Source organism: Hylobates moloch, unplaced genomic scaffold, assembly GCF_009828535.3.
Source record: "Hylobates moloch isolate HMO894 unplaced genomic scaffold, HMol_V3 SCAFFOLD_12, whole genome shotgun sequence".
Classification (NCBI taxonomy): domain Eukaryota; kingdom Metazoa; phylum Chordata; class Mammalia; order Primates; family Hylobatidae; genus Hylobates; species Hylobates moloch.
The window spans coordinates 84,947,180-84,975,120 of record NW_026652287.1 but is presented as its reverse complement, the minus strand read 5'-3'; the positions used below and the strand labels follow the sequence as shown (position 1 = coordinate 84,975,120).

The following is a 27,941-nucleotide window of genomic DNA, read 5'->3' as shown; positions in this document are numbered from 1 at the left end:
CTTACATTTTTTTCCTTCATAGCAGTTATCACTATTGAAATATTGCATATTTGTTTATTATCTGTCTCCCTACACTCGAACATTAAAACAAAGAAACAGAATCTTTGCCTGTTTTCTTCACTGCTGTATTCTTAGTTACTAGAACACATTCTATCACAAAGCAATATTTATTGAATGAATATGAATATCTACATTGTAATTTATACTAATACTTACATAAATGCCATTTAATTTTAAAATAGTTTTTAACATATCATGAATATTTTTTCCGTTAAATATTTGTCTAAGTCATTTTTTAAAATAGGTTTATTATTCAACAAAAAAGTCTTGTTGAACATTTAGAATGCTGCCATTTCTCATTATAAACCAGGCCAAGATTAATTCTAATTAAATCTTTGATCTTTCCATTAGTCTTAGAACAATTCCAAGAAGTAAATTTGCACAATTCAAGCAAAATACTGTTGGGCTTTTCAAACAAACGATTATATTTTTCCCAAAAAAAAGATGTATATACTCATACTGCTAAAACAGTCTCTTGATTAGTTTTATTTTCTTTAATATAAAATAATAGGATGTCTGGTATTAATTAGGACTGTGGAAACAAAATGCTGATGGTATTTACTGAAGACCTAAGAAAGATAGTAAAAAAAAAATAATGAATGAACTAAACCCAACAGTCCAATATACTATAGATATATTAGAAATACACTAAATGTATACACATGTGCACAGTAAGATAAGAACTTGAAGCAATTTAGTTTACTAAATTATAATTTGTTCATACTTACGGAAAGCTTATCTGCCAGACAGATGAAAATAGTACTTACTCAAAATATCAGTATCTTCCAGGTCCTGAAGAATGAGCTCTTCAACAGCTTTACTCCTGTTCTTTATGATGTTAATACAATGAAGAACTGATTCTGGTAATTCAACTGAATCCTAAAAATTTGAATAATACAAGAAACTGTGAAAGTGTTTATTATCAAAATTATGTGTCAAATTTTGGACCCTTCATTCCACATCAAAAATGTGACCAAAACATGTAAATGAAGTAAAAAGGTTCCATACAAACAGCATAGTTCAGACAAATATATGTGGCTAAAAGTTTACTTTTTAATTTTCAGGTGGTTGTGCATTTCTAGAAAACTCTAAGAAAACAAATGAAAAGAGTTACCTACACATCACTTTCGTTAACTTTATTAGAGGCTGTTTATTTTTGAATGCCCTCAATAGTTGTATATATTTTTAGATTAATTCTAACTTCAAATAAATATTATCAAATATTAATCAAAACTGCAAGATTATTTTTTAAAAATATTTAATGTCAAACTAATACCTGATATAATTATTTATTACATTCAAAACTGGCTTTGTGATTATCATACACAAATTTAGTCACATCTGTGAGCTGTTATAAAATATCTACCAATATAGCCTATATAAGTTGATTTGTAAATTTTCTAAATAGCTAAATATATTGATATGCAAAATGCGAAAATAAAATTCCTTCCTCCATAAACACCGTAACTAGTTAGAAAATATAATGCAAAGAAATAATATTCATAACAACAAAATACTTGAAGTATCTAGCAACAATTTTACTAATAATCTTGAAGTTACATATATCCACATGATGACAACACTTCATTGAGGGACCTCAAGCATGGCATGAATGAAACAATATAAATGTTTCTATATAGAAGAACATGATATGCACCTGCTTTTATTTAACTAAAAACAAATATTGTCTGCCATACTGGGTTTTCATGTGTTGAATTTAGGATTTACAGCCAGCTTTATTTTCTCTATCCTAACTAATGCAATTCAGTGTTGAGTTTTGAGAATGAACATCAGAAGATAATGAGAAAATATTACCTTTCTCTTAGTACTACAGAAAGGCATGTAAAATTATATGTCATAAAATGAGTCCTGATAAAGTAGTATATTAAAAATAGTGACAAAAATATCATTTCTACTTTTCTGGCATCTGTCCTGCATTGAGATTTCTATTTCTTGTTTAAGTAAGAAACATTTTAAGCTACCTGGATTATAGAGATTGTTGTTATGTCCTGGGAAATATAGTTCATAATCTCTAAATCCTTAGTTAACAATTTTTTCCCTGGTAATAATACTTACATTGATTCTAAGTGATATAAATAATAGTGAGGTATCTTAATTGAAACAGAAGGGCTTTAAAATTTTCTTCTTCCTTTATATAAAAATGTATAATAAAATATAATACAATTCATTATTCTGTTGGATTTCATATTCAAATAAAGAATTTCAGATTTTTTTGTCTCATTTGAATTAGCTCTGGATAAAAGACATAATAATGTAACAATATTAATTTTTCTAAATGTAATAGGTAGGTTTAGTGCAATCCTAATAAAATACAAAGTTCTGAAATCTTTAAACAAATTTTCTTTTTTAAAAAAAGCTTAGTTCAGTTAAGATTTTGAAATAATAAAACAATGTGAAGAATTTGATCCACTCAATATTTAAAAATATACAACAGTAGAAAAATAATGAACAAAGTAATGGAAAAGAATAGACAGCCTTGGACAGATCACATGTACAATAACTATCAATAAGACATATGACAAATCAATTGAGAAAAGGTAGATTATTAAACAAGACACACTGGAAATATTAGCTCAATATGTGCAGGAGACTTTCAAGTTAGTTCTATATTTCATAACATTCCTGAAAATAAATTCCAGTTGGATTAAGGATATGGTATAAATGAATAAATCCATGAATAAACTCTGTAAGCATATAAACATTGGTAAAAATACACAAATAAAAGGATAATTTGTTTTATTCCCAAAAGTAACCATTTTGATATGTCAAAAGATTTCATATACATTTTTCTTCCCATGTAATTTAATCATGCTAAAATGTTCACAAGTAAAAACAAAAATCAGGATACAAATATATATAATAATAATCCCAATTTTACAAAGATGTATAGGTGACTATATATATTCAAAATAATTTATATTTATATAAATTGTTTATAACAATGCTGCTAAAAATGAGAAGTATATAAAAACATCCTGAGAAAAGTAACATTTCTCCTAAAAGTCTACTCCTGTTAAAAGGCTCAAAAGTGCAATACTTACTGTATCACTATCATCATTCTGGGTTTCTGATTTTGAATCACTCTCAATGTCCTCTTTTTCCAAGGAGGAAATGCTGAGTTTATCCAATTCAGCTTCTATTTCTGCTTTGAGCTTTGCGTCATCGTCGTCCATTATTCTTCATAATAAAGCACAGGACTGCTTTAAAAACATGAAGGGCTAATATGTCACTAAAAATTACGTGTTCTCTAATTTGTCACACCAATCCAACATATTTATTTAAACATGTTTTAATTTAACAAACTTTTATTACACCTTCTTATGGTTACACCAAACATTGTTGTATCTCTTCAATAATTCTTATTAAAATTTGACTACAAAATGATCAACTGTAATTGTACCCTAATACTCTTACTGATTTATATGTTTATATAATTGCACTATATATAATAAAGATCAGAATTGTTTATAAAATTTTTGTTTCAGTTATTAATACATATAAATGTAGGTATGTATGCATGAGTTGGAATGTAATATGTGTTTTTGTTAATGTTCTGTTTTTTATTTTTCGCTGTTGGTCTTAGTCCCAAATAAGGTTTGAAAACATACTAGTCAGCTATCGTTTTATTTTTCATGACACTAGTTTAAATTTCTTTTTTTTCTTTCCTCAAGGGCCTGACCTTTCAACCTGTCTTCTTGTTCTTTTCTTCATTCCTTCTTTCCATCCTCTTTCCCTTTCGTTAATTCCTCCTTTCACTCTACTCAGTGATCTCAAAATCAGTTCTACCCACAACTTCCACCCTCACTCACTCAAAAATAAAAAATAAAATAAAAAAAGGAAAAGAAAGAAAAGAAAAGAAAAACAAAATGAAATGAAACTCCAGACAGAACCAGGGCAAAATATTATCCTGCAATAGAACTCAAAGTGCATTTAAAAAGCTTTATTAGAAGGAAAGTTAGATTTTTTTTTTTCTATGCCTACAAAGCAAAATGCACAGGTATACTAAACTTTATGTAGAAAGAGAGGCAGGAGAGTATGGTGGAGGTAAGAGTCATTTCTTTTACATGACACTCTCTGTTCATCTCCTGGCTCATTAGATCACCCCTGTCCAATTACATATTTGAGCACTTACACAAGTTTAAATTTTCTATTAGCAACTTTTTAAAAACAAAAGAGAATCAAGTGCAATTAAGTTTTATAATATATTTTATTTAACCCAATATATCCAAAATGTTTCAACGTGTAATAACAAAATTAATTATTAATATCATTGCAAATAATTTATATTCTTTCTTTAGACAGTAATTCTTAGAAATCTGTTGTGTGTTTTACACCTGCAGCACATCTCAATTAGGATTAGCTGCATTTCAAGTCCTCAATAGCCACCTGTAGTTAGTGGTTACTGTATATGACGTGCAGTCATAGATGGGTCTCACTGTAAATGGGCTACATTAAAGTGCTCTAAGTTGATAACGAATCACTTGGAGTTCACTAAAGCTGTCAAAAGTAGAAAAGCTTAAGGAACTCCCCCTTCAACCCCTGTAAAGAAAGGGGAGAGAAATCTACTTTATAAGGTTCATATAAATTATATATTACCAAAAAAAAAAAAAAAAGAAAGAAAAACAGAAAAAGAAAGGGTGGAAAGGAGGGCGACAAGAAGGGAAGGAAGGAAAAGAATTCAATTGGTTTGCGGGGAGCGGTGAGTAACCATCGAATGATCCCTACATAGCCAAGACATCTCTTTAAGTTTTGAACGAGCTCTCGAAATCTCCAGGGTTGAAGGGAGCCTCGAGCTTCGCAAAGGCCGCACAGCCATCCCCCGACCCGCGGTCTCTCCCTTTCCTGGAAGTCTAGCCAGGCAGAGAGAGTCCCGGCTTGGCCTGAGCTCCCACAGCTACTTCACCTCCCCCAACAGGAATCCCAGCCTTAAGGCCCCGGCTCACCCCTCAGCAGCGAGATTCCTTGGCTTTGTTGTAAGACAGCGCCCATAGCCACTACACAAAGCGTATCCATGGCAACAGCCAATCCCAAGGAAGAGAGACCGGTTTTTCCCTACAGGTGCTCTAGAAGGACAAACAATCTCGATTCTAAATTGAAACGAACGCAGCATTTCAGGGACTGGATGAAGAGCTTACGTTTTTTTACAGGTAGATTTTAATATTTAAGTAACTTTGGAAAATATTTAATAAAATGAAATTTTGTTATAATTACCCAAGTAGATGTAATCTCACTTTTAAATTGTTTAAATTGTTTCTGAGCTACATATATTTATATTTCCATCTGGTGATTTGCCCATGTATAAGGTGTTAATTCCACAAACCCTTAATCCTGAACAGTGATTTGTGGGATCTAGAAGTACGGAAGAGAAGTCAATAAGTTGTTTGCCTTCCATGACAACAGTTTTTTAAAAAAGAAAAGAAAAGAAAAAAGAAAAAAATCATCAATGCCCATCAAAAACCTCTAACTGAAGGGATGTGGGTGAGAAATTTGAAAAATTATTTTCTGGAGTTATTTTACTGTAAAAATATTGGCACACAGTATTTCAATATGAAACCTTAATTTCTAAATTTATGTCATGCTATTTAATTTTAACTTAATTTATTAAGTTTTTTGTGGAGAAAATATATAGGGTACAAAATAATATTTTAATTAATAACATTTTTGACTTTAATTTTCTTTTAAAGTTTGCAAACAAGGCATTAAATTCTAAAAGGAAGTAGCCATAATTGTAAAAGGTATCTGCTATAAAATAAGCTAAAAGCAAATATTTCATTGAGCCTCTGGAAAAAAAATAGACTACATTTCCTGGTAACAATAAACTTGAATTGCATCAACATAAGAACTAATAATATAAAGTGAGACGTTAATAGACTTCTCATATTAAAAGCACACATGTTAGTTTCCTTTTCAGTAAAGATGATTTTTAAAAATAAATTATACTTGGTTTCAGGTCTAATTAAATTCAGAGTATTTTCATTATCAAAGTCCATGCTCAAATGGAATTTGTTCTTTTTTTTAAGTTTGGTTTTATTGCTGATTTATAGACTATTGAAATTATCTATTTTTTTATTGCTTTTTTAGAGACAGGGTTTCCATCTGTTGCCCAGGCTGGAGTGCAGTGGTACAATTATTGCTCACTGTAGCCTCCAACTCCTGTACTCAAGTAATCCTCCCGCCTTGGCCTCCCAAAGCACTGGGATTATAGGTATGAGCTACTGTGTTCGAACCTCAAACTCTTCATTTAAAATAGACTTTCATATTGTGTTGAAGTTCACATGTAAGAATCTTAAGATTAGTTTTATTTTTGATTACGAAACTATCCAGACTTCTAAAAATTATAAATCCTTTAATAATTTCAAAATTAATTTTGAATAGTTTTTGTAATCAAATAATTTTGGAAATAATGCCTTAGTTTCTTTCCTTCTCAAAGCTTACTTTGTCAAATATTGACAGCAAAAAAGAAAAACCCTGAAAGTTTTTCTGAAGATAAATTAATTCATGGTGATAGATCTCTTATATTGTCATGCGATTTTTTACTTTGGAAGAAAGGACAACTTTATCAATTAGTCATAATTTCACTAGAATATTACTAATCAAAAATAAACAAAAGGCAGCAGTTATCTAATACATTTGTAGATTATAAGTCAATTTAACTTGACACTATTGTTTATCAACCATGTAGCATTTAGCAGAAGTCCATTTTAATTGCACTATTCCTAGAAATGGTAACTTCAGATTGAGTATGTTGGTTTGCCTACTACCCTTTAACCTGAGTAGACTTTTGTTTCTTTTGAACATGTTAACTTCATTTCATTTAAATTTTAAAAACAATTTGTAGGTGTGGTCGATTTATAGCATGTTGGCTTAACAATGCATATTTCCTTTAGAGAGTACATAATAAATATTTATTGAGAGAATGAAAGAATGAGAGATAATTGTTGGTTCTTTGTTATCTGACAAGACTAATATTCCTTTGAAAATGCTGAGTAATGAAATCATTTTAGTTTAATAGCATTTTTCAACAACTCTTTATTCTTCATATGGCAGCGATATAATTTAAATATCCCGTAATATCATTGTTGTGTTCAAAATAGTTGCATAGCAGGTATTTCTTTGTTTCATTTTCTTGAGGCACGGTAATTATTGAGTAAAAGCAATTTACTGTGTAGCTCACAGTACCACATATTGTATTCTTAGGCCTCTCATTCTCTTGTTCCACTTAAAGTGTGTCTCAAGCCTTCAGATTCTCTAACTCTCTTTGTGCTCCCTCCCAGCTGCGGTCATGACCAACTACTTCACAGAAAAATGAGAATTTATGACTTTCCCACAGTTTCCATCCCATTCACCATTCTCACATGCATGACTCTTGTATAATCTTAGTATTTCTATACAGAGATATGATATAACGAGATTCTAGCCTTATGATATAACGAGATAACTAACATCTAACCAGGCACTGGGCTAAGAGCTTTACAAACATAATCTCATCTAATTTTCACAACATCTCTTTGAGGTGTGTACTATTATAATTTGCATTTACAGATGATGATACTGGGGCTTGGGAAAGTTATTGAGAGGGTGGTTTATATTTATGGATTTAAATCTCATCTCTGCCATTTATTAACTAAGTGACCTTTGGCAAGTAATTTTGCCTTGCTGAGTCTTTCTCTCCTCATTGATGATATTGGGGATAATAGCATTTGCAAACTATCAATGATAAAGGGAATCAATTTAAATGAGACAATGTAGAATATAAGATAATGTTCCAAGTTTAATTACATCGTTTCTACAGACTACATTCCATCTTTGATTCTTTGGTTATCCCAATGCTGGCGATTCTACTTTCTACTACACCTCTCATATTGTGATTCTGTTTCCATTCCCACAGCCATTTTGCAGTCTAGACCACATTTTTCTTTTAGGAACACTAATAGTGCATTAGCTTTATAAATTACCCCCCTATCTTAAATGTCTTTTCTAATTTGGCTTCCACATTGAGGCCAGAATTACGACTCCCTATTACTTTCAGGAAAAAAAAAAAAACCTTTAGTGAAGCATATAAGATTTGTCACAATCTTTACTGAGTCTACTTCTTTAGCTTATCTTTCATCTCTTGCCACTCTGATCCATGCCTCCTTACACCTCATTGTAAAGCTTGTGAACATAGTGTTCCCTCTGTCTTGAATATTTCCTATCTCTCTCCCATTTTTGTCTAACTAGGACCTTCTTAATCTTCCTTCAAGAGTCATCTCAAAATCATCTTCTCTATGAAACTTTCCTATTTCCTTTATTTCCTGTCCCCACCTCAACACATAATTCAGAGTCAGCCACAGGTTTTAATATTTGATTCCTTGACGTTCCTTTACTTGTTCATTTGTGTGTTCCCATCTCTTGGAACTTGGAATATAAAAACAATAACAAGAAGCAATTAGAGTTTATTAAACTAGTGAAAAATAACACCTATGAATAGATTAATTATCGTAAGTTGTCCATTCCCATAGCATCTCTGCTGTTGAGCTTTCAACATCAATTAACTAGTCAGGAACTGAACAAAATAAATGCCACACCGGGACCTTATTTAATTAAGTTAGAAACAAATTCTTTGTTATAGCAAAAGAAAATATAGATCTTTCACACTACAAATATTTAAATAAGAACTACACTTAACTTACTGTGTATCTCTGTGTTGGCACGTCATTGTTCTCATTGACATTGTTTCCAGTATGTGGAGCTTATGGCTGAAAAAGCCAACACATGACCATCTCATTTTACCATTCTTTGTAAACATAGTCATGGGCTTCTTTGAATCGTTGCTTGGATGCACAGTTTGTTGTGTTTTAACTTTGTAACCTTGAACCACAGTTTTGAAATTATCATAAACATCTTCCTTACCATGTTGCCTACCTTTGAGCTTACTAAATTCTCACCCCTTTTGACTTCTATACCATGTAACACCATGATATGACACCATGATCTAGAAATGTCTTTCTCTATTGGTTTCCATGAGATCATGCCTTGATTATTTTCTCAGTCTGTAAAAGTCGGCTTTAAAAATTCCAAATTCTTAATTGTATCATTTCATTCTCTACCATCAAACCTCTGCCCATTTCCATCTATAGACAGTCCCTCTTTTCTCTTTCATTCACACCCAAGACATTGGTTTTCTATGAATGGCTTTCAAGTCTGTACAGCCTATGCTACCCATTTATCTGCACTCCATTTACAGTCCTTATGAGACATAACCCACAGATATCCTTCACCAATTCAAATTCAATCATGAAATATTGAATTTATGAATTTTTCTTCTAAACCATTTTCCCAAATTTTTGAATTTCCAGTGATTACCATTATCCTTTTATTTTCCCATCCTACATGAATCTTTCTTATTGTCTTTGATTCTTTTCCACAGTAAAGCATATTAAAGCTTAATCCAAGCTCTCTTTTTTTTCTAATTATCGTCTATAATTGGCCTTTTCTGACCAGTGAGCATTTTGTTTGGCCCTCACCCCTCTAACTATTTTCTTTTCTTTATCCTGGGTACATGGTTGCCTTCAACTGAAGCTGAGTATTGCTGTGGGACCAAGTCTGTGCTGGTGGAATATAGACAGAAGAGAAGTGTACAACTTCAACCTCACTTGCTTAAAAGATGCCTGCCTGAGTTTACTCATCCCCTTCCCTTTCTGTTAGCTATAAAAGATGCCACCTGCAGCCAATTTGGAAGCCACATGTTGAACAGGCCAGAATTAGCTCCAAGTTTCTAACATGATTTCCTAGAAGTGAACCAATCACCTACTTTGAACTAAGAGATAAATAAAAGTTTATTTCTATATTTGGGTCCTTTGATAAAGCATTGCAGCTTGACCCTGCTAACATGCTAATTATTACCACATCAACACTCAAGTACGTGCCTTCAACATTTCACATCAGAGTTACTACAGAGCTTTCTGGTTCATTAGTCTCCATTCTCTTTCTTGTTCACAGACGGGGGCCAAAACTTTGTGCCTATCTTCTCGTTCAGGCTGTGAGAGAGCTTTCCACATGTAGTAGTAAATAGAATTGGAACCAAAAATGTAGATTTATAGCATCTTTGAAATAAACTGAAATAAAAATCATGCAGTCTTTCCAACTGAGTGTCCCATCAAAACATGCCAGGCATTAGAGGAATTAAGGAATAAGACAACAGGATGGAAAGTAGAAAAACCAAATGACAGCAAGAGAATTCAAAGCATAGGCAGAAGATAAAACCTGTAGTGACTCCTTAAACTGAGAAGAAGAACACTGGGAGATTTTACGAGGAAGATGGTTTATGATAAAGTAGGGAAGGTAGTACATAGACTAATGTAGACATCTCTTTTTTTCCCACTTTTCAAAGCATCCTTCAGTTCAACAAACAAATTGGTTTCTGACTAATTAAGGACAGACAGATATCTTTAAAGTAATCTTATTAAATCTGCTTCTATCATGTCAATCATGCACTATGTATATTAAAACATTGTAAACTACAGTATGTTTAAAAGTATAGTGCTAGTTAGAATTAAAACAACGAGAAGAGAAAAGACAAAATCTGGGAACATACTCAAGATTAGATTTGAAACTTTCATCTCTACTAACCAGCACCAGAAACCAATGGAGTAGGTATTGATTTTTCCATGAAAGTTTTAGGAAAATTGGCTATCTGGAAAATAAATTTTAATGAAAGTTACTTTAGTTTTTCTATATACTGCATACCAAACTAAATTATAGATTAAGTAATTTAATTCATCTATCTATTCATGCATTCAACAAATATATATCAAGTACCTGCTGTGTGCTAAACCTAGAGGTTACAATGGTATATAAGACATACTCTCGCCACTTAAATACCCCTGACTCTCTGTGGGGAAGAAGACAGGTCAATGAGAAATTTTAGAGGCAACAAATTGGGTTAAGAGAAAGATCCCCAAACCAACACCTCAGTGAGGAGCTAATATTATTCTGAGAAGGGGGAAGGGCATGCAGAAGTGAGGAAAACTTTCCAGCCAGGGGAACAAGGTATATTAAGACTGGAAATTTTCCTGGCCATCTAATGGTTAGGATTAAAATAAAAATTTAAAAATACAATAAGACTGAAAACAAAATATCTTATACTTTTTGAAACTGCAAGAAGTTCAGTAAGGCTGCTTGACTTGTTATACAAATGTCTTCTTAGTCTTAATTGCCTAGTCAAAGCATTGAAGATATATATTTATTATTTTAAGTACAGATACTCTCTAGTAAAAAAAAAAATGCAGGCAGGGTACAGTTTCAAGATACCTTCAATATATCCTTTCATTTAGAGATGGAAGTATGTTATACTGATAATTGATTTGAGAAGAAAAATGTGCAAATAAAGAACATACGTAGGGAGAAATATTTAAAGTTGTGTAGAATGTTTATTTAAAAAGTTATGGTTGTCTTTTCAGAATCATCAGTATCTTGGAAGAAAAAGAATGTTAAGAAATAACAAAACAATAATTATTAAGTACTTTCTTAATCTCATTAATGGCGCTTTCTTGGTAAGAATCTTCATAATTATATAGTAAAGAAAATGTAATCTATTGTATAGGCAATTACAAAAAAAATAAGCATTGACTTTCTTTTTTTAGGTTCTTGGACTTTTATTCATGGGATTTGGCGCATGGCTCTTATTAGATAGAAATAATTTTTTAACAGCTTTTGGTATGTATCTATTTTTGTTTTTCTCTCAGTGAAATAGACATTCAATTTTAAACAGTTGTATACACAATTTATTCAGCAGGTGGCAGTATTTCTCTGTAATTTATTAAGTTTCCAGCATTCCCTCTTAAAGTCTTCATCAGTTCTAGAGATTTTTTAAAGGATACAAAATTACAGCTAGATAGAAGAAAAAAGTTCTAGTGTTCTATACTACTGTAGGATAACTGTAGTTAACAATAATGTATTATGTAGTCACAAATAGCTAGAAGAATATTGAATATTCCCAACACACAAAAATGATACATATTTGAGGTGACCAGACATGCTAATTACTCTGATCTGATCACCATATATATTGTATGTATCAAAACAACACCCATGAATATGTACAATTATTAGTTGTCACTTTAAAAAGAAAATTTTAAAATGCAATTTTAACCATGTAACTTTCCTATTGAAAGCTTTTATCTGACTCCCCATTGCCACTATTTACTCCTATAGCAAACATTACTAAGCATCTTCTCTCTGTCAGTCATTGCCCTAAGAGCTGAGGATATGGTAGTGAGCAAACAAAATAAAGTTCCTATCCACATGGAGCTTTATTTCAGTGAAGAAGACTGAAAAACAAAATGCCTATAATTTCATCCCTGCAAACATTTTTAGTCTCATCTGACTCAAACTGTAAGTGCCAACAAAGCTGAGTTTCTTACACACCCTGTGCTGCTGGATGTCTCAGAAATGCTCCACCACTCCAACCTGGATATTTACAATGACCAATAAAGCCTATGCTCAGATGTTACCTTTTCCAGCAGCCTTGCCCAAACCTTCTAACCTTCTCCCCCAACTGGTTTAGGTGCCTCTGTTCCCAGTAGTATGCTGGCAAACATTTAACAACCAGTTCTGGAATAGAGAATATTGATTTATGACATCTGCCCATTTCCATGGTTTAAACAGTTCCTCGATGGCCAATTTCAAGGTGTCAAAGTGAATTCAGTTGGTTTGCAGATTTCCTGAAAATATCACAATTGGCTTTTATGAGCCAGTACAAGCTCACTCCAGCACACCACTGCCTACACTGTTCTCCCATAACACCTCCCACATGTTTAATTCATTAATCCGTCGTCCTTCTTTTTTAAAACAATTATTTGTTGAGCATTTATTGTTCTGCTGTTTGTGCCATAGCACCAAGCATTCAACAGTCAGCCTGTTGACTGGATAATATATATAATCTCTAGCACTGAGGGCTCACAGTCTAGATGGGGAAAAATAAAATACAGTTTGAAAGGGATCGTATTAGCAATAAATTCAGGATGTATACATCTAACTCACACATATTAGGTTCTAAAGATTTTTGATGAATGAGTGAATACATGAATTTTTGAATACACGTTGGAGATAGACGAAATCTTAGAAAAAAATTATTCTCTCATAGAAGACAAGGAGGATAAGGGTAAAATGATCTTCTGAAATTTAAGAAATCTCTTCATGTCAGAAAAGGAAGAAAGGTTGTTTCTAAAAGTAAGAGCTGGTATATGAGGTCCAAAATTGAGAGACAGAGACAGAGAATCCTAGTGGTTTGGCAACAGCTGCTCAGAAAAACTTTTGATTGCTGTAATTATTCTTAAATAGAAAATAAATAAAATACCACTTCATATAAAATGCCACTTCATAATAAGTAATTCTGTACTTTTCACAGATGAAAATAATCACTTCATAGTATCTATTTCTCAAATTTTGATTGGAATGGGATCTTCTACTGTTCTTTTTTGTCTATTGGGTTATATAGGAATTCACAATGAAATTAGATGGCTCCTAATTGTGGTACGTATTTCATTTCAATAGTTTAAATTTTTATCTTAGATTCTTAAGTATCTAAGTTACACAAATGAATACTGATTTATATTAGCATTGCACTGCAGTAGAGTATGTCCTTAGAGTAATTCAAATGAAGCACACCCTCCTCCCTCCAACAAAGTCACTTTTCCAGATAGGATTTTCTTAGTGCGTTTTCTATGAATTGAATCTGTACCTCAGCACATTTGTACATTTAATTTTCAACACAGAGTCGATAGGACTCTCCATCTCCTAGGGTGAACTGCAATTCACCAAACTTAAGAATCTGAAGGCTAGAATTAGAATAAAGTGTATTCAAGTCAATGAGCAATGTAGCCTACCGGGGAAAAAGAAACATGATCTATAGTCAGCACATTTTTCTCTTTGTGGGCATGGCACGTGGAAAGGTAACTTATGTCTGTATGTATTTTTTTATAATTTCAACTTTTATTGTATATTCAGGGTACATGTGCAAGTTTGTTACATGGGTATATTGCACGATGCTGAGGTTTGGAATTCGATTGATCCTGTCACCCAGCTAGTGAGTGAGCATAGTACCCAGCAGTTACTTTTCGACCTTTGCCCCACTCTTTTCCTCCCCTCTTTAATAATAGTGTCTACCATTGCCATGAAAGGTAACTTATAATTGAGATCACAAATTGTTATTTTTAAAAGAGAACTATAATTACCGAAAGAGGCAGACCGTAGCATCTGGCTTGCGCACTGTTTCTCTCGAGGCTTGTAACATGAAAAGGCAAATTATATTCCAGAGTACTGACCTGGACATGAGCCAATTACCATACATGTGGCAGTTATGGATCACAATTCACACACTCAGATGAAATATAGCCTTTACATTTTTCTCTAAATCAAATTGATTTTAATTTGCAGCCAAGCAGATAGGAAGTTCAGCTGCTGTCATTTTGTCCCTTACCAGGAAGAATGCAGAAATACTCAGCTTTTATGGAGCACTGAAAGTCTGGGTGGTCACCCTGGACACTAGTTATCAGTCTATGCCAGTTACCACAAATACACTCACTTTCCCAGCTCACATGGTCCCTTCAGGTCTACTCATTCTGCTCTTTGAATGGCCATGAGTGGCAAAGGTAGGGCTGCTATTCATCCAGTATTTACCAGTACAGGCATATCAGTGAAACCCTTTTGTGAAATATTGGTAAATAACCAGTACCTCAGTTCCATTCCTTCAGTCTTCCTTCCCTGAGGCAGTCAGACCTCCCTAGTGACACAGCAATTAGGAGGTACACCTGGCATAGGAATCAGTTGTTGCCTATTAATAATAATTTCTACTACTATTTGAATATTACCCTGGCACAGGCATTTTAGTTATGGACCCTGATTTCCCTCTGGGGTTTTACCACCTTACCAGGGCAGTGCCAGGATTCCAAGGACTATGCTCTGTTGCTCTGGAAACCCACAGACTTCCAGATTCCACCTCAAAATCTTTTTAGTTTAAGAAGAGACTTTACTCTTTCTTCTTCTTCTCCTCCAAGGCCAACTCTCTCTTCTCAAATCTTGTCTCTCTCTCTTTCTAGGATCCTTAGCATAATTTTCTCACTGAGCTTCAGATTTTGGTTATAAAAACCAGAACAGAAATGGCTTGCAAGAAAATCTTGATTTTTTCTTCTTGTCACAAATTTCCATGTAGGCAAAGGAAATGCAGTCTACTGCTTATACAATGTAGGGGGCAGGGGATAGGAAACGAAGGGGGAAAGTAGAGGGAGTAAAACAAACATTTCCTTAGTTTCTGCCTCATATAATTCAAGTATTAATGACATCTGAATGAGAAAGCCTGATAGATGCCATCATAAGGATATACATGAACATAGGATCTGACAGATTAGGGTCTGCAACCAAGATACCACCATTCCTTTTAGACATTCTGTGGAAGGACATTGCTAATTTGGCCATTGTGACACTTTGCTATTCTCCTCTGAATTTACCAATATTTTTCTGATGAATATATCTTTCCCCAAACCAAATTAATTCACACGGTCAACTTATGGGCAAATATTATAGGTCTAAAAGCTATTCCATGTCTTGGGCCAGGCGCAGTGGCTCACGCCTGTAATCCCAGCACTTTTGGAGGCCAAGGCGGGCGGATCACGAGGTCAAGAGATCGAGACCATCCTGGCCAACATGGGGAAACTCCATCTCTACTAAAAATACAAAAAATTAGCCGGGCATGACGGCAGGTGCCTGCAATCCCAGCTACTTGGGAAGCTGAGGCAGGAGAATCGCTTGAACCCGGGATGCGGAGGTTGCAGTGAGCCAAGATCACACCATTGCACTCCAGCCTCAGCAAAAAGAGCGAAACTCCATCCGCCACCTCCCCCCACCCACAATAAAAGCTATTCCACGTCTTAAAGGTGATTTTACATACTCCTACTCTAATCTAAGATACCCAAGAATTTTAAAAATTGTTTCATATGCCGGGTGTGGTGGCTCACGCCTGTAATCCCAACCATTTGGGAGGCCAAGGTGTGCAGATCACCTGAGGTCAGTAGTTGGAGACCAGCCTGGCCACCATGGTGAAACCCCATCTCTACTAAAAATACAAAAATCAGCCTGGCGTAGTGGTGGGCACTGGTAATCCCAGCTACTAGGGAGGCTGAGGAACGAGAATCGCTTGAACCCGGGAGGCGAAAGTTGCAGTGAGCTGAGATGGCACCACTGCACTCCAGCCTGCGCCACAGAGGGAGACTCCATCTCCAAAGAAAAAAAAAAAAAAATGGTTTCATACAATTTTTCCTGCCTCTACCAATCCCTTATTAGTATAAGATTAAGTGAGATACTGCATGTGGAAGTTAAAAATCTAAACATCTAAATAGATGTAAAGACTACATTTTTGTCTCTGAATTTTTTTTTCTCTGAAACTAGGAAACATAACTTATCTCAAGAAGAAAATTTTGGTCGGATATTTTAAAGTATTAGATGTATAAAATATGTATAATTAAATAATTTTTATCTCTGTGAGGGCCAACTAAAAAGTAAATAGATAATACAGTAAATCATTAGTACTTATATTTTGCCTAGTAAATATTCAGACCGCTTACTTTTAAAATTGTTATGAATTCTAAATCTTTTTTTTCTTTTTTCTTTTTTCTTTTCTTTTTTCTTTTTTTTTTTTTTTTTTTTGAGATGGAGTCTCGCTCTGTCGCTAGGCTGGAGTGCAGTGGCGTGATCTCGGCTCACTGCAACCTCTGCCTCCCGGGTTCAAGCGATTCTCCTGCCTCAGATTCCGAAGTAGCTGGAATTACAGCTGCAAGCCACCATGCCCGGCTAATTTTTGTATTTTTAGTAGAGAGGGATTTCACCATGTGGGCCAGGCTGCTCTTGAACTCCTGATCTAAAGTGATCTGCCCACCTCGGCCTCCCAACGTGCTGGGATTACAGCTGTGAGCCACTGTGCCCAGCCAAATTCTAAATCTTATATATTAATATATGCTGTGTAAAAGTTGCAGTTACCAGCAAGAAATTACTTTTGTCAGACCCAGACAAAATAGAGCCAGGAAAGCCTAAAGGAGAGGAGGCTCATGCTTACGTGTCTGAAATAAATACTGTTTCTAAGGACTTTCTGAAAACTCCCAGCTAGAGACTGTCTTCAGTTATCTCCTGCTTTTATAAGGTTTATGACTAGATATTCCTTAGGACTGCAGTAATCCAGATAAGATGTTCTTGGAAGAGCACTTGACCAGTCATGGCATCTCTACCAGTGAACTGGCAACAACTCTGGCTTTGAATCTTTAGAACCAATAAACTCTGTTTCTAAGCACTTTATGTAAATCTTGCCTGTTTTGCTACTAAATGCTTCTCTCTACCCTCTCCTCACAGAATGAACCGGTAGTTTACCATTTCATGCAATCTGGACTATAATCTTTATTTCTTATTCTTGAATAACTCAACGTATTTAGAGATAATTTTCTTTTGTGCCTTTTTTTTAGGTTGACCACAGCTATGATGAAGAAGACTAAATTGGCCATAAATTTTTTTAAAAAATTAAATAGTCTAATAAATGTAAACGTTATTTTATTTGGTTTGGATACAAGTATTTTCAGTTTTCAGGAAATAGCCCAAGTGTATGTACAGAATTAAGTTTATTATTGCAGTTGCTTTTGTTATATGTTCTACTTTCTGCATAAGTTTAAATAGCACATCAGAAATTTAGTGAGTCTTTAGTTTTAGCAAAATAATGTGAGGTGAAGATAATTAAATTCACCCTATAATAGTTTTAGAACTGAATTAAGATGGCATCATCGACAACTCTGTTGGACCAAGGTGCTCATTAATTACTATCACTTCTTTCTCTCTTGCTCTTATCCAAATGTTCATTTGTTTTTTACTTTGCCTTGCTATTTCACTAATTTCATTCATATTTGTGAAGGCAGGAAGCCTCAGCAATACCCATATGTACTTTATGGTTGCGTATTTCCAATGGTGTGTGTTTTCCCATTATTTGAGCATACAAAACATATATTAGTAGCATATAGTAGCATAGTCATCATCTCTATTTTTCTTTTGTTTTAGTATGCAGTATTGATAACATGGGCCTTTGCTGTTCAGGTTGTACTTTCAGCATTCATCGTCACAAAGAAAGAGGAGGTATGGAAAGTAAATCCTTTTCAATACATCCTGTTATTTGAAGTTTAAAGAAAATTTGATACCTTAGAGTATTGAGACCATTGATCCTATATTAAAAGCCAAAGGTAAATTTCTTTAGGGGAAAATAATATTCAATGAAAGTACTAGAGTATAGGAAAGGGCCAGGAGTCACATTGAAAAGGGTAGATAGGGGAACTTGCCTTTAACTCCGTTTGCATATGATTAGAAAGTAGCTTTAAATATCAAACAGTATTGAGGAAGAGGAGGTGGTACTGAGATTTAGGAGTTCAAATTTTTACCTTCTCCTCCTACCAACTCTGGCTACCACTACTGACCCAACAACTGTATTATGTTTTTGCAAAGAAACAAAATTAGACTCTAACTAATTTGAAATTTAGCAATTTCAGTTAAACAAGACATACTGAATAATTCCTATATTTTCTACAGGTAGTGTGATGAGTGATTAATTAGAGCAAGATTTAGGTTTATCAAATTTAGTTCAAAAAAGCATATAATAAGCCTGAAAAAAACTTTTGGTCAACAAAACTTACCTATTACAACCTACAGTTACTTTTAATCCTTTAGGACATTTCAGTATTTCAGTTCAGTCAAGACCTGTCTTATATCACGGGAGATTAATTGTCCTATAGTAAAATGAACATATACTTGAAGTCATACAGATACGAATATGGTTAGGGATCAACAACTTGCTTATCTGTAAAATATAATGTCCTTATCTGTAAAATATAATTAATGCCTACCTACCTTACACAGTTGTCATTAACTGACAATTTATCAAGTTTCAGTTGTAAAGTAGCTACTCAAGAGTTCTCTTACCTCATCTTAATTAATTTTGAAGGATCTCCTGATTAATTTATATGGTTCCTAGATTTTCTCTATATCTATCTATACTCTTCTGTAATGGCCAAAGTTCAAAAACAATCTTTTCTGTATGACACCATTGCCCTCCAACTTCATTCTTTATTGGACAGCTCATCGTCCAGTGCCTACTGTTAATGGCCTGGCATTTATAACTAAAATTACTTTTCTCCACATCTAAAATGTGTGTGTGTGCGTGTGTGTGTGTGTGTGTGTGTGAGTTTTAAAGGTATGTTAGCTGCTGCAGGTAAGTTTTGGAAAGCTGTTTTGCTGGCAAAACACCAAATCCCAATCTATCATCCTCAAACTTTTCAACCTCATTATAGAACATAAATATGACACATAAGAGCTATCAATATGTAAATATAGTTTATCAGTCACCCATATTTGCTTCAATGTTATGCACACACTCCTGTATCTCTCTATATATTAGAAATAAGAACTGATTAATAACTACCATGTGCCAGAGACTGTGATAAACACTATAGGCATCGTATTACTAATCCTCATAGCAACCCCTAAAGATGCACTGTAAGTCCTACTTTATAGAAGAGAAAACTGAGGCTTTGAGATGAGAAATGCTTGTTAAAGTATTTCATGGCCAAATGACAGAGCCTAGACTCAAATACTCATTAGCTGACCCCACAGCTAACAGCTTTGTTTACATCAGTTTGTCTTCTGCATTCAACCTGGATTAAGTTCTTAAGAGCCTCTAAATCTTTTATGTCATTTACAGTACCTAACTCAGTGTGGAAGATACCCTAGACCTTTAATAGATGCTTACCAAATTTGAGGAAGCATAAGGGAATTTTATTTATACATTAGTCACATAGGTTACATAGGAAAGTACTTATGCATGAAATTGTCATTTATATGCACTCTGGATCTCCCAAAGAATGTTTTAGAAACAAAACGAGGCCATAAGTTTCACCCCCCACACACTGCCAACAGCACTATATATCTTATTTATTCTAAATAAAAATGAACAGAGTATAAAGTAGATCTAAATTCTCCTTTTCATTATTCTAATCTTCTTAAATGTATTAAAATACAGATATATAAGTAACTAAGTAAGATTTTAGCTTACATGCCTTTTATAATTACTGTGATATTCCCACCAGTTACTTAGTTTTTATTGTCAAAGACAGCATAATTCAGTAAAACTCCTTAGACTAGTATTCAAATGATTATATTTAAAAGTCTCAGCTCCTTGTAAACAAAAGTAAATAATTAAATTCTCTGAGTGTCTGTATTCTCATTCATAAAACAGTAATAATATCTATTCTTCCTACCTTTTGGTATTATTGAGGACCAAATTAGTAATTTGTTATAAAAAAATATGTAAATTTGTAAATGCTTAAGTTACTACAATTGTTCTACCTTTGCATTACCTAGATTTTTGAAATTGCAGAGTTTTGTCTATCCCCATCCAAATCTGATCATTTTTGTGTTAGTATTGTAGGAGAGAAAAAGTTATATCTCGTTCATCACAAGGTTCTTGGCTGAGATCCCTATAACAAAAGACAAACTAACAAACGAAAAGCATAACAAATTTACTTAACCAAAAAATAAAGACTCAAAGATCCAAGGAAATCTATTTTTGTGGACAGTCATGTGAAAGTGTGATTGGGGGACAAAAGCATATAATCTAATGGTAATAAACTGGGGGAAATTTAGCAAGGCCTGTCTGTTCAGATGCTTCTTGGCTTCTGCATATAGGACAGGACCCCTCTGGAATGAGGATCTGATGCTATACCTTCAGGGGAAATGGATCAGAGAATTCTATTATGACCTGCCTCATGGGAGAAAGGCAGGAGAAGGTCAGAAAGTGACCTTCCTGCTTCTGCAGTTTTCTCAATTTCCTTGAGCTTAAAATACTCAGCATACCAAGGTGCTATATTTTGGAGTTGTTGTATTCTGAGCCCTGATAGTATTATGAAAGGATAATATTTAAAATTTAAAAATCATATTTTTTATAGAAATATACAGTAGATTTCAGCAGTCAATTATTTTATTTAACATCTTAATTAATGAGGGAACCAGTACGATAGAAAACTAATTCAAAGAAGAATCCAAAGAGGACATTTATATAGGCCATCACTTAATAGATGCAAAACAGGCTTAGAGAGAGAAGGAATTAAATATACCTTCACCGAGAAAAATGTACATTTGTCCGACCAAGTATAACTTGCATAACTATAGTTTTCTAAAACTTCTGAAGTTGTAAAGTAAATTATAAACCATGAAAAGTACAGTACAGACCCCCACAGAATCAAGGAATGTTGAAGTTTGCCAGAAAAAGCCTAGTGTCCATTGAAAAGACACTCAACAAACTTTTTTGGCTTATAAAAAATACCTTTACAGTTTTTTTCCTGAGAGTATGAGAAGAAATTTCCCTTAGATATGCATGAGAATAGCACATTACTTCTTCCTTAATTGTAAAATGAGCCTAATATAGTCTTCCTATAGATTACGAATTGAAAAACCATATGCTTTGATATCCACTGAAAGTGTTAAAAAGTTATTTTAAACAAACAGAAAACAGAAAAATAATACTGAATATTCTCTTCATGATGGTACCCTTGAAGAACCATCAATTTCTATGAAATTTTTATGGATAAATTCCTATGAAATTTTCATTTTTAATACAATTTTCTACAGGTTCAGCAACTATGGCATGACAAAATTGATTTTGTCATTTCTGAGTATGGATCTAAAGATAAGCCTGAAGATATAACCAAGTGGACTATTCTGAATGCCTTACAGAAAACAGTAAGATGAAATTAACTAAAAAATTAGATGTCAGTGTTGACCACTGTGGGACAGAAGAGAGAATAGGTCAGGGCAGGGGATAGGGGCAGAGGAATGAGAGTTTGTTGTATTTCTTTCAAACAAACTGGGCAAAAAGGGCATTCTCCACACTTACAAATCTTGAGTTATATCCTCCTTTTGTAACTCCTATCTTCTTTTCTGTGTTAGCTGATGTGCATTTTAACTTAGTTTCACCTGGAAAAGTGCTGCTGGTCTTTTGCCAAGTGGGATAGTCTATCCTGCTGCACGTGATGGGAGATAAGTTTAAGCAGTAGCCTCTGCTGGCAGCATGGTGGTTACCATTTGAGTCTGAATACCAGGATTGCTGTGCAATAGCTTTGTGGTTCTGGACAAGCAACCCTCTTAAACTCCAAGTTCCACATTCGTAAAATGGGCATACTAACCTCTACCTCTGGTTGGCAGGAATAAATGAAGTAATATATGGAATATATAGAAAGGCTTGGATCCAGTGCATAAATGCAACTCATACTCTTCAGCTAATTTTTTAAGATTATTATTTCACTGTGCAGATTTTTTCCGGACAGGTGCAGTGGAAGGGTAAGAGAAGGGTATTGTTGGCCAAATGGTTTACAGAAATAGATCAGCACCTGGAACATAGTAAGTGCCCAATTAAAAAAAGTAGCAAACATTTACATAGTCCCAGACTTTTTTGTAAGTGCTTTGCATATATTAGCTAATTCAGTCCTCCTAACCCTGTAACATAGGAACTGTTATCCTCATTTTGTAGATGAAAAACTGAGAAGTTTAGTAATTTAATGAGGATTGCACAGCTAATAAGTGGCAGAACCAAGATTCAAACTCACACAATCTGGCACTAGATTCTGTACTTTTTACTACTATATTATATGCCTCACATGAAAAAATAGGTTTTATTTTTAGTACATACGATAATGGAAATACATTTTAAGAGAACTGAAATGTAACTACAAATACTTTTACTCATCGTCTTTTTCTCTTATGTATGTGATCCGTACATGTGTTGTATTTTGAGACTGCATTACAACTTACAGCAGAGGAGTGAACCTTCCTATGGGCAGAAAATGATGAGGAAACAATTCTGTATATGATGTCACTACTATTCGTGAAATTCCAGCTTTCAGTTCCTAGCCATTAATATAACTGAGATAATATATGTAGGTTTGCTTGTTTAAACTAACTATCAGTAACCTAACTCTCAATCACTATTTTAGTTATCAGCATTTCCTAGAATTGTCGTAGATTGTTGGTATATATTGTAAACATAGGCAGTACTAATGTTATCATTTTCCATTAAAGTTTAGAAAACAATTACTTCACCTTTCTCTTATTTCCTAAGTGACAAATACGTAAACAGATTCTTTCATATCCTCCTAACTCTGCTTGACAGGATTCCAGAATCACAACTGCAAATGAGACATTTCTTAAAAGTTGGATCATGCTATCACTATTTTTATTATCCTCTTTTGGTTCTTTATGGTAATTTTCACACAATACAAAATTGAAAGTTAACATCTCACATTAATCCTAGAAAGGTAGATATTACCCTGCATCTCCTTTTAGGTATACCAAACATTTATGACTGCATATTCTTTAAATACAAAGAAAACTGCTATAGTTAGGAGCAAGATATGGCTCCACTGATTGTTTTATATTATGGTTCTAAGCATCATTTATACGTAAGCATATCAAGTATATCTTCTATCCTGGATAAAATTCAGATGTAATAATTCTATCCAACCACAAGCCACTAATGTGAGCAGAGATCTTTATCTATGGCTGACAACAATAATAGCGGAAACAAAGTAATGAATTAAATAAACACAAATATACTTATTTAATTCATTACATATTCATGGGGAAAAATGAATGAGTTATATTCATCACAAAAACCACTTCAATATGAATCTCATATAATTAACTGCATTTTGAACATTTTATGGTAAAATTCATATAAGCTTTTTCCTAGTTACAGTGTTGTGGCCAACATAATTACACAGACTGGATAAAGAATAAGAACAAAGAAAATTCAGGACAGGTGCCATGTTCTTGCACAAAGTCAACTTTAAGAAAATGGTTTTGTGATGAGCCACTGAATGCAACTTACCTCGAGGTAAAGATAAATCTAGGCTTCTCCAAGTATTTATAGTATTTTGTTTGTTTATTTTGCAAGTCAATTTAGAATTCTGAGCAAATTTTTATATAAAAGTAATGTTGTTGACGATGGCTACATTCTTAATCCACTTTCCTAAGTTGAACACGTAATTAGGTAAATTGTAGTGTTATTTCCAGTGTATAATACATAAAGTGAATAAATTTCCTGGGAGTATATGATTTATGTATTCTTGGAACTTGGGATATCATCAGTCTTTCTCCCCAGCCTTTCTTGAGAAGTCCTCGGAAAGAGGAGGCACTTTTGTCAAAGCCTTGGTGCATAAGATTGGAAAGGGAGCTAAAACACCAGGAGTAAAAGAATAGGCAAAAACTAAGGGAGTGAACCCCAGCAATGATGAATGTGGTGTTCAAGTAAGTGTGGCAGAAGCAAGAGTAAAGGGTTCTCTGGAGCAACTGCGGTTTACAGGTGTGGGATACTGATAACTAGATTTTTCCATCCCAAGAACTGCTAATACTTTGTATAGTTTACATATTAAGCTTATTCTAATCTTAAGATGTATTGTTTCAATTGCATAATTAATTCATAAATAAATGGAACATTACTTTTTAAAAAAAAAAGAAAAGCATTTACTCTTTGGGAAATAACCATTTTAGGTGGTGGTATATACAGTAGTTGCCCCATCTGCAGTTTCGCATTGTGAGAGTTCAACCATTGAAAATATTAAGTGGAAAATTCCAGAAATAAACAATTCATAAGTTTTAAATTGCACACTGTTCTGGGTAGTATGAGGAAATTTTGTGTCTTCCTGCCCTGTCCCTCCTGGGACATGAGTCATCCCTCTGTCCAGTGTATTCATGCTGCGGATGCTACCCACCCTTAGTAACTTAGTAGTCATCTTCATTATAAGATCAACTGTTGAGGTATCACAGTGCCTGTGTTCAAGAACCCTTAATTTACTTAATGATGACCTCAAAGTGTAAAAATAGTGATGCTGGCATATTGTTATAATTGTTCTATTTTATTATTAGTTATTGTTGTTAATCTCTTGTTGTGCCTAATTTATAAATTAAACTCTATTATATATCTATATATATATATGTTTCTATAGGAAAAAACGTAATATATTTAGGGTTTGATACTGTCTGTGTTTTCAGGCCTCCACTGGGGGTATTGCTGGTGGGTAAGTGGGGAAACTACTGTATCCTGATGAATTACAATAGTCTGCAGAAGAGAAAATCTCTTTCCAAAATGTAATAAATTTCTGATTTTAATCACATGATAACATCTTAGCAACTTTAAAATTAGCAACTGAGGTGTCCTGCTGCCATACAAAGCTTTCTGGACTAAAAGTCCAGTTGCCAATTAGATATTGACTTACTATTTAGACTTTGGTAAATTACTAATCTCTGTTTACCTTTTATTTTTTGTAAAGATTTATGTATAAGATCATTTCTATCTCCACGTCCATCTGAATAACTTCTTTTTCTTAGGGTTGTGAAAATAAAATCAGTACATGGTATAATGTTAATGTGTTAACCTTAATTGGAATTAACTTTGGACTTTTAACTTCAGAGGTAAGCTTTTGTTCATATGTTAAAATGAAAAATATTAAGTGTAAACTATACAGAATAGACTGCAGAGCAATCAGATGGAGACCTAATCAGATAAGCTCATATAATAGAGCCAGGACTTTGAGGCTGTTTACATCCAAGAGCTGTATAGGTGATCCCTTAATCAGCCAGGTCGGGGGAGCCTATTAATAAGTGGTCATCCTGGAGGTAGTGATTTTATTACTTTGAGATATCTAGTACCTATGTATATTTTTATCTTTCTTTCTATATGTATCTATAGATAGATCTATAGACGTATAGATATCTTTATGTGTGTGTGTGTATATGTGTGTGTGTGTGTGTGTGTATATATATATGTTCATCTATTGGCAGTAAGAGCACCATGTTGGGCAGTCTGCAAGTTTGCAGACTTCTGAAGTCTTGGCAGATGTTTGACTTCAGTAAGATCCACTGTTCACTTATATGTTCATTCATTCAATGTATTTGGGGGGGCATTTACTGTGTGTCATGTACTGTACTAGATGTTGAATATACAATGAGACGCAAAATAGACACATTCCATGACCTAAAGGTGTCAACTGCAGAATTAAGTTTCAGAAGCAAGTCTATTCTTCAGTCTCAGTGAAGACTATTAAGAATAAGTGCAGGCTATGGATTCAAAGAAACTGTGAGAGTAAATAGAGTGTTATAGTGGGGACTATGCCACTAAAACAAATACATAATGCATTTTTTGAGAGATAGGATAAGGATTCTGCCTTTGACTTTGTATTGATCCATGAAGCCCCTGACCTAAGTTTTCATCTCTTCAATTGGTAACAATTTTAGTCTCAGAATGGTAGTGAACCAAGACATTCTTTATACACATTAATATCATTGTTTTTAAATGTTTATTCTCTATCGTGTTCATGCTGGAATATCTTAAGACAAAACTACAGAGGTAATATCCACGTTCCATTTTATCTTCTGCCCTTTACAAACCACCTTTCATTATCTATTAAAAAAAAGAAGCAGTTTTGTACATTTCATGGCAGAACTAGAAAGATATCGAACAACAACAAGAAGAAAACAATCAGCAGTTTGTCCAGGCATCTAGCTCAGTGATAGCTAATGTAATTAAAACCTAAAGGTTTTTCCTTATTCTCCTCTGTACATGAACTTGGTAACAGGTGGGTTATTCTTGAAGACTCATTTTGCAGACTTCTTATTCACAACTGTATGTACCTTATTCTGAAATTTTCTCACCAGTTTTGATCCCTTTTCCCTTTACAATATGCATTTTGATGACTATATAGTGTTAACTTTGCGAATTACTCTTATCATTGATTAAATTTTGATCTCTTATTGTTCCCTTTTCTTCTAGGTTTTCCAAGTCTCATTAACAGTTTGTTTCTTCAAACACATCAAGAATAGAATCCATGCAGAAATGTGACCTTTGGATTTCAATTTGTTCAGAAGAAACCAGTTAATTCTTAAAAAATCACGTTATATTATTTTATTCCAAAAACGTTTTGAATTGTATTAAATAACAGATCTATTCAAATTATTGATTATATGTAATATTGAATTACTGAATATTATAATAAAACATTCATGAAATTATATTAATTTTGTTTTTCAAAATATTAAATTCTACAGTTCAGAAGTTCACCTGCATTTAAAGGATACCATCTTATATAGCAAATTCAAAACTATCAGCGTATGTTTTGAGTTTCTTTTGTAGAGAAAATACCTATATGATGTTCAGAAAATACTAATTAAGTAATCAATCATATCATGTACCTTTTATTTGCAGATCTTAAGAAAACATTACTGATTTTATAGGACATTTAAAATAAAAATCTTTTATGACACTAACATCTGTACTAAATCTTCATGACACTAACGTCTCTACTAAATCATTTATGTGTCTTTCCTGATAATGTTTGCAAGTGGATAATAAACTTAAAATTAGAGGCTTGGTTATACTTTTATGGCAATAACACAATATTAAAATAACAGTGAAGTTTTAACTGTAGTAAAAATAATCCATTCTAAATACTGAAATCCCATACCTTTTACTAGCTCTTTTTCTTCTCTTTTTCCTTAAATTGTATTCAATGCATGTGTATACAATTCTCTGAAGAATATAAAAATAACCTATCTGTCCTATTTTCCTAACAATGATTCTGTGAGAAAAATAAATTCTTTGAAAAGTAAAAAGTGCTATACAGATGTGAGGTACTATTGTTGTCCTTAATAGCAAAAGGCTGTCTTGACCTTGAGGACATAAAGAAAAGATAGATTAACTGAAGATCCTGCATTGCTCCAACTCCTATAGAAAGCTCACTCTCATTTACGAA

The 27,941-nt window shown here is 33.5% G+C and overlaps 2 protein-coding genes across 4 annotated transcripts in view; one reads left to right on the top strand and one right to left on the bottom strand.

Annotated features, from left to right (window-relative positions):
- The window catches only part of LRRIQ1 (leucine rich repeats and IQ motif containing 1), a 199,916-nt gene extending 185,001 nt beyond the window's left edge, over positions 1-14,915 (bottom strand). The window contains 3 exon segments of the mRNA XM_058425629.1: positions 828-939; positions 3,123-3,281; positions 14,798-14,915. Coding sequence (XP_058281612.1) covers positions 828-939; positions 3,123-3,254 — 244 coding nt within the window. The 5' untranslated portion in view covers positions 3,255-3,281; positions 14,798-14,915.
- Positions 5,173-27,145, top strand: TSPAN19 (tetraspanin 19). 3 transcript variants are annotated; one of them, XM_058425627.1, is made up of 10 exons: positions 5,173-5,228; positions 6,163-6,286; positions 11,523-11,615; positions 11,706-11,778; positions 13,472-13,596; positions 18,154-18,228; positions 21,769-21,879; positions 23,885-24,028; positions 25,522-25,605; positions 26,963-27,145. In XM_058425627.1, the coding sequence occupies exons 3-10, from the start codon at positions 11,550-11,552 to the stop codon at positions 27,029-27,031; spliced, it is 747 nt and encodes a 248-aa protein (XP_058281610.1). In that variant the 5' UTR covers positions 5,173-5,228; positions 6,163-6,286; positions 11,523-11,549; the 3' UTR covers positions 27,032-27,145. The 3 variants fall into 3 exon arrangements, with proteins under 3 accessions (XP_058281610.1, XP_058281611.1, XP_032026750.1); XM_058425628.1 differs by lacking the exon at positions 11,523-11,615; XM_032170859.2 differs by lacking the exon at positions 21,769-21,879.
- The last annotated feature ends 796 nt before the right edge of the window (positions 27,146-27,941 follow it).